Source organism: Rhamphochromis sp. 'chilingali' (assembly GCF_963969265.1).
Source record: "Rhamphochromis sp. 'chilingali' genome assembly, chromosome: 19".
Classification (NCBI taxonomy): Eukaryota; Metazoa; Chordata; class Actinopteri; order Cichliformes; family Cichlidae; genus Rhamphochromis; species Rhamphochromis sp. 'chilingali'.
Window position 1 is genome coordinate 15,600,527 of NC_137946.1, and position 13,068 is coordinate 15,613,594.

The 13,068-nt window shown below is 40.6% G+C and overlaps 3 protein-coding genes across 4 annotated transcripts in view; 1 reads left to right on the top strand and 2 right to left on the bottom strand.

Annotated features, from left to right (window-relative positions):
* LOC308387133 (uncharacterized protein) overlaps positions 1-13,068 on the top strand; it is a gene marked incomplete at its 5' end in the record, with an annotated part of 100,033 nt that overhangs the window by 16,855 nt on the left and 70,110 nt on the right. The window lies entirely within an intron of this gene.
* LOC308386820 (uncharacterized protein) overlaps positions 1-13,068 on the bottom strand; it is a 30,798-nt gene that overhangs the window by 4,643 nt on the left and 13,087 nt on the right. The gene's annotated exons all lie outside the window — the stretch shown is intronic.
* Positions 32-7,987, bottom strand: LOC308387007 (ubiquitin carboxyl-terminal hydrolase 17-like protein 6; the record flags this gene model as incomplete). Its single annotated transcript, XM_080866881.1, has 14 exons — positions 7,548-7,987; positions 6,756-6,962; positions 6,543-6,653; positions 6,209-6,308; positions 5,161-5,228; positions 4,991-5,061; positions 4,817-4,899; positions 4,237-4,348; positions 3,980-4,120; positions 3,665-3,765; positions 3,316-3,481; positions 806-890; positions 364-716; positions 32-37 (listed from the first exon to the last, which is right to left on the bottom strand). The coding sequence occupies exons 1-14, from the start codon at positions 7,711-7,713 to the stop codon at positions 32-34; spliced, it is 1,770 nt and encodes a 589-aa protein (XP_080723007.1). The 5' UTR covers positions 7,714-7,987.

Genomic DNA, 13,068 nt, shown 5'->3' on the forward strand with positions numbered 1-13,068 from the left:
GGGAGGAGAGACATCTGGAGAGTCGTGAGGTCTAGTCCTGTGAGGAGAGACATCAGGAGAGTCGTGACGTCTTCTCCTGGGAGGAGAGACATCTGGAGAGTCGTGAGGTCTAGTCCTGTGAGGAGAGACATCTGGAGAGTCATGACGTCTTCTCTTGGGAGGAGAGACAACAGGAGAGTCGTGACGTCTTCTCTTGGGAGGAGAGACATCTGGAGAGTCATGAGGTCTAGTCCTGGGAGGAGAGACATCTGGAGAGTCATGACGTCTTCTCCTGGGAGGAGAGACATCTGGAGAGTCGTGAGGTCTAGTCCTGGGAGGAGAGACATCTGGAGAGTCATGACGTCTTCTCCTGGGAGGAGAGACATCTGGAGAGTCGTGAGGTCTAGTCCTGGGAGGAGAGACATCTGGACAGTCGTGGCGTCTTCTCTTGGGAGGAGAGACATCTGGAGAGTCGTGAGGTCTAGTCCTGGGAGGAGAGACATCAGGAGAGTCGTGACGTCTTGTCCTGTGAGGAGAGACATCCGGAGAGTACTTCCGACTTCTCTTTGGTGGAGAGATGTCTGGAGAGTCATGCCGGGTCTTTTTGACAGGAGAATCCTGTCCTCTTCTCTTTGAAGACAACTCGGGTGAGTCATGTCGACCTCTGCTTAATGAGCCAGCCTCTGTATTTTGATGTTCTTTTCCATTTCCTTCCTCTGTGTCATCATTTTGATCCACTTTTAGGAGAGGAAGTAAAACTATAGTAAACAACAGTCTTAACTTAATATTGCACAAATCCCTCCTACTTCTGTGACTTCTTATTTACCTCCAATTGCTTTCCATCTGTTGCTGGTCCTAAAAACTTCCATCTGTTTCACTTCCTCAGGTCGATCATCAATCACCTCAGCAATCTGAACAGTTAACAAGAGATTAAGTTTTAAAACAGAACTTGTTGACATAACAAAATTACCCAAACTACAAGCATACCCATTTAATACAATAGATTAGATTTCAGCATTAAGTAAATGGCCTGTATTTGTATAGCGCTTTACTTAGTCCCTAAGGACCCCAAAGCACTTTACACGTTCAGTCATCCACCCATTCACACACACTGGTGATGGCAAGCTAAATTGTAGCCACAGCCGCCCTGAGGCGCACTGACAGAGGCGAGGCTGCCGGTGTTCCAGATCTACTGGCGTTTAGATCAACTGGCGTTAGTCGAACAGATGTGTGGCAGACTTCCGTTTCAGGAGCTGCTACCTACAGACTAGCAAAAAAACGCCAAATGTGTCATCTGTGACACTTGTGAGGTTATCTCAAACACACTCCGTCAGTCTTGATGCTGTTGAACAACAAAATGTTTAAAAATGTGGCGAGTTTACCTAGGGTTATCCTCATGCGCGACGCGATCGCGAAAACAGCAAACAATTAACACCATGCCGATGTTGTTCACAGGACAACAAGAGTAAACGATCGGGAGACTCTTGTTGTCGTTATCGTTCCCCTCACACGGTTTGTTTCTCCGAATTCAGCGTTTTTGCTTCACAACTAAAGCGAGCAATTTACTTTGTGTGCACTAACATGGACTCGAGTCAACCAGTGCCACCACTGGCCAAGTGCCACAGCCTACAGCCAGATCAACTTGTGACACACATCTGCAGCACGTCTGAATTCGTTTCATGCACAATACATTTGTACCTTTCAATTGTGTCTGTTTGTGCGTCATGCAAATAAACCTTTGAAATGAATGAAATGACACTAATATTTCACTAGTTTTGTAACATCACATGTCGTTACCGTAGTCTGTGTCTTTTCTCTGCGAACAAACATTTTAGAGTTGGTTGTTATATACAGTCTGTATAAGTGTGGTTAATCTAATAAACATTTGTAAGGAGATGGCAGTTACTGTGAATGTACAGCAGTTACACAGTGATTAGTAATAAACAGTCAGACAATGACCCTGACTTTCTCATTCAGTCTTGTAGATTGAATGCACCTTCTGTGGAAAGTGGTACCACACAGTGTGTGTGGACTTCCCCTGTGCAGAAGGCGACTACAAATGTTGTGCATGTTAAATAAACAGAAAAAAGTGATCCCTGTTGTCTTTGCTTACTGATTGTTTTCAGTGTTGACAAGCCACATTGCTGCCATTGCATCTTTCAACATGTTTGTGGGTAGATTTGGATGTACCAGGGGTAAGTGCAGCCACTCAGCCTCTACTCAATGTCATCATAGCAAGTTAATCTAGTAGTGGGCTATGGTATTTGGCCACAGGTGGCAGCAGTGGACTGACCTCCATTTGAAACTGCTCCAGCTGCTGTGTGATAGTGGATCTGCTACAAATTGAAGATCATATGGAAGTTTTGGAAATTAACCCTTGTATTATGTTGAAAAACAAAAAAGTGACATTGATTTTGTTGCGGGTCATTTTGACCCATACTGTGTAAATCCACTCAGAATTGTCAAGAAACTGCAATAAAACAATAGCACCTTTATTTTCCATCAGATAAACATGTAGAACACAGACATACAACAGTGACTTTCCATAACTATTTTAGGAACAATTTGGTTTTTCGTTCTTACAAACACGTATTTTGAACTTGCCCAACGTTCTCAGTTTTTCAATGCTCAACATTTTCGATTTTGTCCACATGATGGACAGAATGTAACTGTGTGCTTTCTGCAGATGTACTTCTTGTATTTCTCACAAAAAGTGCTTGTTTTCAAACAGGAATCTTCCTAACTAAGATTTAAAACAAAAGATTTCTACGTCTCCTCCAGTCTCACAAACAGAACCAATCGACACACCTGAGTCACTGACTTTCTTATATCCACTCACTCTCACTGGCTCTGTTTATTACTAATCACTGTGTAACTGCTGTAAATTCACAGTAACTGCCATCTCCTTACAAATCTTCATTGGATTAACCACACTTATACAGACTGTATATAACTACCAACTCTCCAGCCATGTTGATGGATTGCCTATATTGGCTGGAAATATTAATTTCCAGAGAAAGGACACAGACAGACGATGCTTACAGGATGTGATGTGACAACACTAATGAAATATTGACGTGTCATATTTGTCCAAGGCGTATTTCATTGTTATGGAAAAAGAGAATATTAAAATCATTATGACCAATTGGAGCAGTGATTTCTATGACTTTGTGTATATAATTTGGAATTTTGTACAAATGTAGGCCAATAAGGAATATATGATATCATTTCATTCTTTTCAAACAGACACAATTGAAAGGTACAAATGTATTTTGCATGAAACACTGGGTTTAACAAAAACAACAACATTATCAGTACCCTCAGGTGAGGAAGTACCTTGTTCATGTGTGGTGGCAGCTGGGGACCTATGAAGCCAACACTGTTGTGAGGCATGGTGGCGATGGTGCCTGGGCTCACCACCGGCTGGGGAGATGCCTGACCAGATATGCCAGCGTTATGGTTCAAGTGGCTGTAGTCCCCAGTTTTTCCCACATCTGTGCACCTGATGACATGGAAAAAAGAATATTAACCATGACAAAGCATCAACATTATAACATTAGGTTATAATAATACATTTTCTACAAGAAAAGTGAGAATAAACATGTCTACATTATTAAATAATGATGGGAAAAGTTCTACTGAAGGAATAAGCCTAGAATGTTTAAAAATACCGATGTTTACTCACTTGATGTAGAAGAGGACATAGGCCTGCTGGTTGAGAACAGTGCTAATGTCACTGACTGACACGGACGAGTCATTCATCTGAAACCACTGCTCATTGCTGGCCTGTGAGACAGAATGAGAGAGATGTGACACAGCAGATTCAGTTTCTGAATTGAATTTGAGCTAAAAAGAAGAATCTTATGGTTATATAGGGGTCTTTTTTTTCTTTCTTTCAATGCATACAAAGTAGTTTTCTGCTGAAATGTGTTGTTTATGGTGTTTGTTTGTTTGTACTACGCAACAGCAGCATTCAAACAGATTCGGGCACAGCCAGTACCTTAATATAGCAGAAATAGTGTCCAGTATGACAACTCAATCCAGAGTGAACCAGCACAGCATACAGCCTGTAGAGCTGGGGCTCCCCGTGGGACTGCGACATGAAGGGCCGCAGATCCAGATGCTCCAAATACTTCACATCCTGATGACCACCAAACAACAAAATTCAAACATTACATGCAAATATCCTGTTTTATAATAAAACAAAGCATCTGTCATGTATCTTTATGACTTAAGCAGACACTATTGGCCATTTGCCTTTGTGATTTTGCCTCCACTGAAGTCTGCAAAGCGTTTGAGTGAGATGGTGAGCACATTGGCGCTGCGATGGATTGTAAATCTTTTTGAGGCCGTTACCATTTTGTTGCACCTGAAGGAAACAAACATTCAGCTTGTTGACAAAAATCACACCTAAACACTAAAACTCATCATGGTTTGGCATCTCTTTGCACATATTCAACTCTGTATATTTTATATATTTTATTATTATTATTATTTTATTTTATTTTTTTACTATTTAATTTGTAAAAATGTGTATACACACACACACACACACACACACACACACACACACACACACACACACACACGTAGGAAAATATTTAGTATACACATCCAGAAATGCATACACTATTATATATTGTACATATATTTATTAGTTTCAGGTTGGCCATTCTTGTATTTTGCTCGTTTGTGTTGTTGTGTTTGCACATCTCTGTTGCTTGTGGGGCTCGCACACAAGAATTTCACTCGCATGTGCTGTGCCAGTGTGCCTGCACATGTGATGTGACAATAAAAAGTGATTTGATTTGATTTGATTTGATTTGATTTGACTTACTTGGTGCATTTATAAGCATTTTCGCCACCCAGCTGTTCTGGCTTGACAAACTGCTCCAGAGCTTTGGAGACATTTGGAGCAGTCTATATGAACAGAGAGAGAGAGGAAAAACCTCACACTCCATAATGCAGAGAATACATAGTAGCAACGTCACTTTGAATGTTGTCCAATTACCTTAATTTCCAGAGTGATATCCAGAAAAGGGTCAAATGTATCTGAGACAGCTTTGCAGTTTAAACATTTAACTGAAACAGAAATCAGTGCTATGAGTATCACACAAGCTGTAAGACATAAAAAGACAAATAAAAGAAAAATAAATCAAACCTTAAAAAACAGTGACTTACCTCTGGATCTTAGGTACCCGCCAAACACTTGATGGATGAAAGAGGTTGCCTGCGTTTGCCTGTCCAATCTATAATAAAAAGATAAAGCACAAAAGTTAACTAATAAGGACAGTGCAACAATTAACTGACTGACCATTTATTTTTTAGCATTTTGGAACCAGACAATCACTTTACAGTATTCAAGTAGCAGAAAAGACAATAGGAGGAATTGGAGCACGATTAATTACTTAAGAGGCCATCTGCTGCTACACGGGAAGAATTGATTTGATGAGAATTGACACTTTAGGTTCTTAAAAAAATAAATGAATTAATAAATTATTTTTAGGAGTCTAACAAGAAGCACAACACTCAGCCCAGTGCATCTGTTAAACGTGTAGTTTTGGTTAAATGTGCACATAGACTTCGAAGCTCTATAGTAACACATAGAAAAACCTGGATTTTCTGAATTTTGCTGCTGCAATAATAGCACTAATGCCATTAGGGTGAATAAGAGATGACCTGAGGGGTTGAGTGCTCCTGCTCACACTGCTTACCCTGTTGCCTCAGAAGAAATCTATACTAGACACTAAGTCTGGCAGCTCTCTGCCATAATCCCAGACACCTGTTTTACTACACGTTTAAGCCGCTTCTGATCTTTTCAAGCCCTGTTACCAAAACAAGCTACCACACCCAGTGTAAGAATACTTTCTGTGTTGGAGCAGTCAAGTTCATTAAAAAACTTGATATAATAATGAGGTATTATATCAAGTGGCTTGCCTAGTATGTAAACTGAGGTGTCAGTCAGGCAAGAGACTGAGGAATCTGCATTTCTGAAAAATACTCTCAGCAATTGAAGCATTAATAGTTAAAAGGAACTAGTATAAACTGCACTTCCTGAAAAACAGGATAAAGGATTTATTTCATATTCTCCTACTGTCACGGTGTTACCTCTACGTAGCTAATTATGGATCTTACTACATAATAAAGTGCAAACACTGTCAAGCCCAAGTAAAAATATTTTTGTGTGTTTAACTTGTTTAGAATGCATGCAATGTAAAATGACACTCACTTGGTTCCAGGTAAGCAGGACCTTTGCATAGCATCCACTGTGCACCGCAGGAATTCATGAGCATCTTCCTGGCTTCCATAGCAGAAGTGGTTTGCAATCCCTGTGTGAGGGGAACGAGGAAAAACAGAACCAAAAAACAAAGCAGGAGGTGAATTATTGTAAAGGATACCACAGTTAAATGCAAGTTTACACTTATTTAAAAACAGAATTCAAAATCCCTCCAGATTATTTCCCTCCAAAATTACAAAAGGTAAACAGTCACACAGCGCCTCCTATCATTAAAATATAGGTAAACACTTTGCACAGAGCACAGCAACAACAGTCATCCACTTACACCCAAGCTCATTGAGTACACCAATGGGCTTAATGACATTCCCAGAGTTGGTAAAAACCTGAATGATGTGGTTTTGCATGGTACACATCATACAGAACCCTGGCTCATGACCTGCAGCAGAGACAGAGACAAAATACTGAGTGAGTAAGGAGTGATACAATGTGAGAATCAGCGCAGGACTGCGTAACACCACTGTTGGTGAAATAAACTTACATGTTTTGGAGTGCTCCCGCGTCAGCATGTAGTTTGCTAAAGGAGGGGTGTAGCTGAGACACTGCAGGGCTGAGTTGAGGAAGCAGGTGTTCCCCATGTTCTGGAGGCCTGCACCAATGAGGTGAACCTGGGCCCAATTTAGGCTGAGCCGATCTGGTGAGAACAGCACCTTCTGGGGCAAGTCAATTCCATCGCCACTGCTGATCACTGACACACAGAGCCACAATTATTACTAAAAATCTGTTTCAATACATTTTAAAAAGGAGATAATTTAATGCCACCTTACTTATACAACCACACACTGGCACATGGCAAAGTCATGTCAGGACATCACAGTAATAGCTACAACTATTAACAGTTATATAATGTGATTCTGGCCACTGTGAAAAACTCCTAAACAGCCTCAGGAAGAAAGATAGGACAATTTGCCTTCTCCTTTGTTTCTGCTAAACAAGTTGGGCTGCCGGTCTTTATATAAAAACAGCAATTGCATCACGAGCTGAAGTGACTGATCATGCAAAGCTGGATGCATTACATAACTGGATGAATGAACGGAGAAGGGAAGCAGCAACACAACACCCACAAAAGCAGTTGTCAAACTTGTGTGAAAGCAGAAGCAAAAAGATTAGCTGTACGTTACTAAAACCAATTCTGACAAATATGGGTAAATAATGGCTAAAAAGTGTGGTTCCATATTTGCTAAAACTGGTTGGAAAACTATTCTGTCTGACAATAAAAATCTTCAAACAGCTTAAAAAGACATTTTGAAAAAAAGCCAGGCTTTGCTCTGACCTTGGTCCTTGGGCTGGTCCTCAGAGGAGGGTGTACTCTGAGGACCAGCCCCTTGGTCCTTGGGCTGGTCCTCAGAGGAGGGTGTACTGTTGTACACAGCAGCTCCAGGTCCGAGTCCGGCTGACTCGTGGTCAGACTTTTGTGAAGATCTGTCAACTATGGTCATTGTTCATAGCTGCATTAGGAACATAGACACATACGTTTATGAACTGAAAACAAAACAAAACAAAAAAAACAACAACAACTCATTGTTATTTTGGAAAAAGGGAAAGGGAAAGAAAACTTAAATACTACATCAATCCTACACTGGTTAGGTAGCAGTACAGTGAGTTTGGACAACAACAACTAAATACAAAAGCCACATTAACAGATTATACCCAATTTCGCTGTGCAAAAAACTGCACAATGACAATAAAAAGCTCTAAGTCTCTTATAGCTTATAGTTAAATAACGCTATATTAAACACTGCCCTCATACCATCGCCTAAACTTCCAGCAAACAAGTATCAGAAATTGTGTTAGATTGGATGATTTGTTTACATTCAAAAACAGACTAGCATAAGTGAGAGCCAAATATTAGTTTTTGACCGTTTGTTTTTATTTGAATCATCTTGTCAGATTCCTTTTAAATAACAAACACCAGTAGACAAGAGTAACTTTCGACATCTAATTTAACTCTGTCCAACTAACAAACTTAAAATATCGACAAAAATTAGTGTTTAGAAAACTCAAGAGGGGAAATGCCAGATAACCCACTCGACCGAGGAAATTTCCAAGTCGGAAGCACGTTTACAACAGAAGCAGCTGTTCCCTCCCACCTGCTCTTACAGAGTGGCTCACATTGGCTAAATGACGGCTGCTAGGCCTTTAACACGCAGCGTCGCAAAACCTCAAGAAAACACACAAAAAACCCTGATCATATCAGACGGAGAGCAAGTTGAGAGCTTACCAGTCTTGTCCAAATCCGAGATGGAATGACGCGCACTTAAAGAAGATGCAAAAACCATGGAAACCACATAAACATATTTGTACATTAACATAAAGCTGTTGTACACACACACACACACACACACACATATGAAGAGAGAGAGAGTATGCATAGTATGCAAACGGCTACCAAACAGCCATCATAATTCGTCATACAATGAGAACAGAACAAATCAACAATTGACAATGACTAATTAATATTAAAATCTGTAATATAATATATTGTTTGGAGTTTAGTCCGTTACTGTTACTATTTTTACCATTTCTTCTTGGAGCAACTGTAATCCACATAATTTCCTTAGGGATTAATAAAGTATTTTGATTCTGATTGTTTCAGGATGACCTGCCATTATCCAATGACACATCTGCTTACCTGTATCTTTTGCTCGTTTCTCCTCCTCTTCTTTTCTCTTTTTTCTAAACTGAGGACCTGATGGCTTTGAACTTTTCTTGTCCATCTTCCATTGGTTTTAATTTTGCACTGCAGTATGAACACCCATCCCTCAACCCAAGGATCACCACAACATGATCTAACACACCTTTCACAGATTCACTTTGTCTAGGGTGCATTTCTGAGATTTCACACAACCCAGGATTCAAATCATGAATACATAATGGGCTTGGATTTACATCATTATGAATGAAATGCGCTCTATTTGGAAGCAGCCGCCCCCTCCTCCCCTTTCGGTTGTGTGTGAGACTTTAAATCATCAAACTGTAAATTTTAAATTGTTATTGATCCCTTTATCCCTAGTCCTAAAGTGTATATTTATTTTCTTACTCTTCTTATATATATTGTTTGTTTACTTGCACTGATGTAACTGGAGCTTAGTCGTCTCCTTGTTCAGTCTGACGTCACTAGCCGTGTCTGGACCTAAACTCTGCTGCAGGTCCATATATCAAACGATAACTATGGCATTACTAAGCGTTGAAAAACTGTCTAAAGTCTTTCATCTTTAATAAAATGATCAGCGTTCTGCTCTACCAGGTGTAACAATTGAGTTTAACATCCAGGCATCCATGAAAACGGAATTTATGACATTTAACGGAGTTAGAAGTTAGCAGGGAGTTAGCTCGCTAGCTTCTATCTAAACACAATATAGCATGTCCTGACTGCCGGGTTTTGGAAACAAATGAAAACGTACAGCTCTGCTATCACTTCCAACATAAATGAAGACAGAAAGCTAAACAGCAGTGACGTTTGTAGGGTTACTGAAGTTGGGCTAGCTGGTATATAATGATGTGCTATGTGACCGCTAGCAACACAGCTATGTTAGCATAATATAAACAAGCTAACTTTTTTCCCACTCGATAAAAGTTAACGTGAGTGTTCTCGGTGGTCAGGAACAAATGTAATCGCATGGCAGGATGCTGTAAAAGGACCAAACTTCAGCCAGGAGAACAACTGAGATAATCCATCCACAATACGAGGTTAGTCATTCATATACTGCTGCATGGGCTGGGCTGCAGTTACATTCTAAGGTTTTAAAAACTGAGCTTAAATAAATGATTAGCGGTAATAAAAGCCGAGGGAGGTCAACAGTGATCACTGACTGTTTTAGGAGCTTTTTGAGATTAAATAGAAGAAAATACAAAACATTAAACATGTTAACAACACAAAAGCCATATTAAACGCAGATAGGGTTGCCAACTCCCTGAAAAATAAATAAGGGACACCTCGTGGCCAGGGCCGGGCGACCCAGTTGTCTTCACCCTTCCCAGTGTGGTGAATTTTCTAGCTCTTTTTTTGTGTGTGAAATTATTTTTTTAACCATTTGACTTGAAGTTGATTTAAGTAGATGCATATTCTATTCTTTGTGATATGAACACATGTGAAACAAATGATCATTTAGCCATTTATTTTTAGCTCAAAATGACAACATTAACACAGTAAAACAGGTCTCTTTCTTAAACAGAAGCCTGTCATGCTTAACTTTTGAGAATATAAGTAAATCTTTCTTTAAAAGCACTCTGTCCTGCTTAACTTAAAATAATAGAAAACAATAGAAAGAAAAATATTCTTGTAACAGTGCACATTTAGTGCATTTAGTACAATTGGCTTCAGTTGAGGTATTATTTCAGCTTTTCTAATGCTAATCAGCTGCTCCTGTTTGTAAACCCGCTTGTTCCCATGATTACGCATCATAACTCATCATCATTATTCATCTATGTATTACTTTTATGTATTAGTCATCAATTTGTTGTAATCATCTATCCTTGCAGTTGTTTATTACACAAAATAAATTATATTATCACACTTCTGGCCACATAGCGCTGATATTCACTGCACATGCCCATATTAACTTTTTCCAGCCAGGTGTTTTCCTTTTCCCATTCTTCCCTTTCTCTGAGGGGAACAAACATTGCTGCTCTAATGCTGGGCTCACACTGTGCGATTTTTGGCCCATTTTGAGCCGATTTTTGAGTGATCGGACCGATTTTGGCCTTCATCGTGCGTCGTGTAGTATACGTGGGGTAACGAGAAGTGATTAACACCTCACGACCAGCTCCCGATCATCAATCGCTCGTGAGGTTCTCACCACAGCCGCTCACACTGCTCACGCGCAAACGTAAACGTTGGTGAAAAAGACGGCGCAGCACGGCTGTGCAGCGTGTGATCTGGACACAAGCGATGGAGGCACAACTTGTAGAACTTTGGAAAGCTCATCCGAGCCTTTTCGATGTGGCATCACAAAATTATCACAACCACAACAACCGTGAAAATAGTTGGATTTACACTGCTGCTCAATCACAGCTGCCTGATCAATGTTTTTCATTAGCAATTTAGCAAAGTTGATGGTAGTGGTGTGTCTGTGTGAGTGAAAGACAGAGAGAGCGAGCGACAGATTTTCTGTTATAACCTTCATGTTATGGAGGCACAGTGTGAGCACTCAGGTCCCATCAGAGCATCGGGCCGTATAGTGTGAGAGTACATCGTGACATACGAACTTCTAACCCCTGCGAGTCAATCGTGCAGTTTGAGCAGGAGCTGAATAACGTGACTGAAAAAAATCGCACAGTGTTTGCCCAGCTTTAGGTGTACTGTCATCCGAGACTTGCACCGCAGAGTCGGCGTTTGTTCCCCTGTTGGCCATGCTTCTTGTTGTGGTCATCTGTTGTCTTCCGGTATTTTCTCCGCAAGCGACCTTTCCTCGACCAATGAGATGAGCGGTAATCTGAATTGTCATACTCGAATTGTCATAAGTGTGCTGTCAGCTCATTGGTCACAAAGCAGGAGAGGGGCTGGGAATTATGTTTTCAAACAAAGTGTTAATTCCATAAACATTTATAGACTACTTTTGATTCTCACTGTATTACGGGACAAAGTGCGTCCCTTATTAGCTCAATACGGGACGTGTACTTTTGTTTCTAAATACGGGACGATTCCGTATTTTAAGGGACGGTTGGCAACCCTAAACGCAGACTACTTTAGGCCCGGAAGTAGGATTTGTCACGTCATCACTTAACCATCGGATAGCATGTGAAATAGATGACACTTTCAACAGTTATGTCCAGATTAAGGGGGACTACAGAAGTGTGTATACTAAAAAAAAAGAGAGAGAAAGAAATTTAAATAAATACAGCATATTTGTGCTTCACAGTCAATTCAATTTTATTGATATACCGCCAGATCACAAGAACAACCTCCTCAAGGTGCTTTATACTGTAAGGTAAGAACCCTACAATAACACATAGAAAACCCCAACAATTAGCACTTGGCGACAGTGGGAAGGAAAAGCTCTCCTTTTACAGGAAGAAACCTCCAGCAGAACCAAGTTCACGGAGGGGCAGCCACTTGAACTGACCCTGTGTGTGTGTGTGTGTGTGTGTGAATGACTGGAGGGAGACAGGACAAAGACAGGCTGTGGGAGAGAGACAGAAAGTATTAATATTTAATGATGCAGAGTAGTGTACAAATACAAGGAGAGCGAAAAAAGATGAGTGAAGAAGAAACACTCTGTGTATCATGGAAAGCCCCCAGAACCATAAACCTATTGCAGGGTAACAAAATCTCCCGAATCCAAACTGGGAGCTGGTTCCATAGAAGAGAGGCTTGAAAGCCAAAGACTCTGCCTCCCTTTCTACTTTCAAATGCCCAAGGAACCATGAGTAAGCCAGCACTCTGAGACTGAAGTGGTCTGTTGGGGTTATATGGCGATACGGAGTGGTTGATTCTCAAGCTTTAGCTTACATATTGTGTGTGTGTTTGAGTCAGATATAGCACATTTTTAACCCATTGCTCAGTACGAGTAACATGTCCATGTCATTCTCCCTTATAGTCACTGCACTTTGTCCCACATTTATTTGGTCCTACGTTTATTTGGATCTGGTCACATTAGTTGTCATGCATTGGGGGTACTGAAATACAGTAGGACGTGTTCTCCTGGAGTCTACCACTGGGATGTTAACAGTGGATTGGTTTCTAGGTCCTGTTGGCTGCCTGGGACCTCCATAGATCAGGTGTGCTCTGGATTCTCAGTGGGCTTGTTTTGTTGGGGAAAGTAGCTTAATACCTTTGTTGAGCAGTTTTTGTG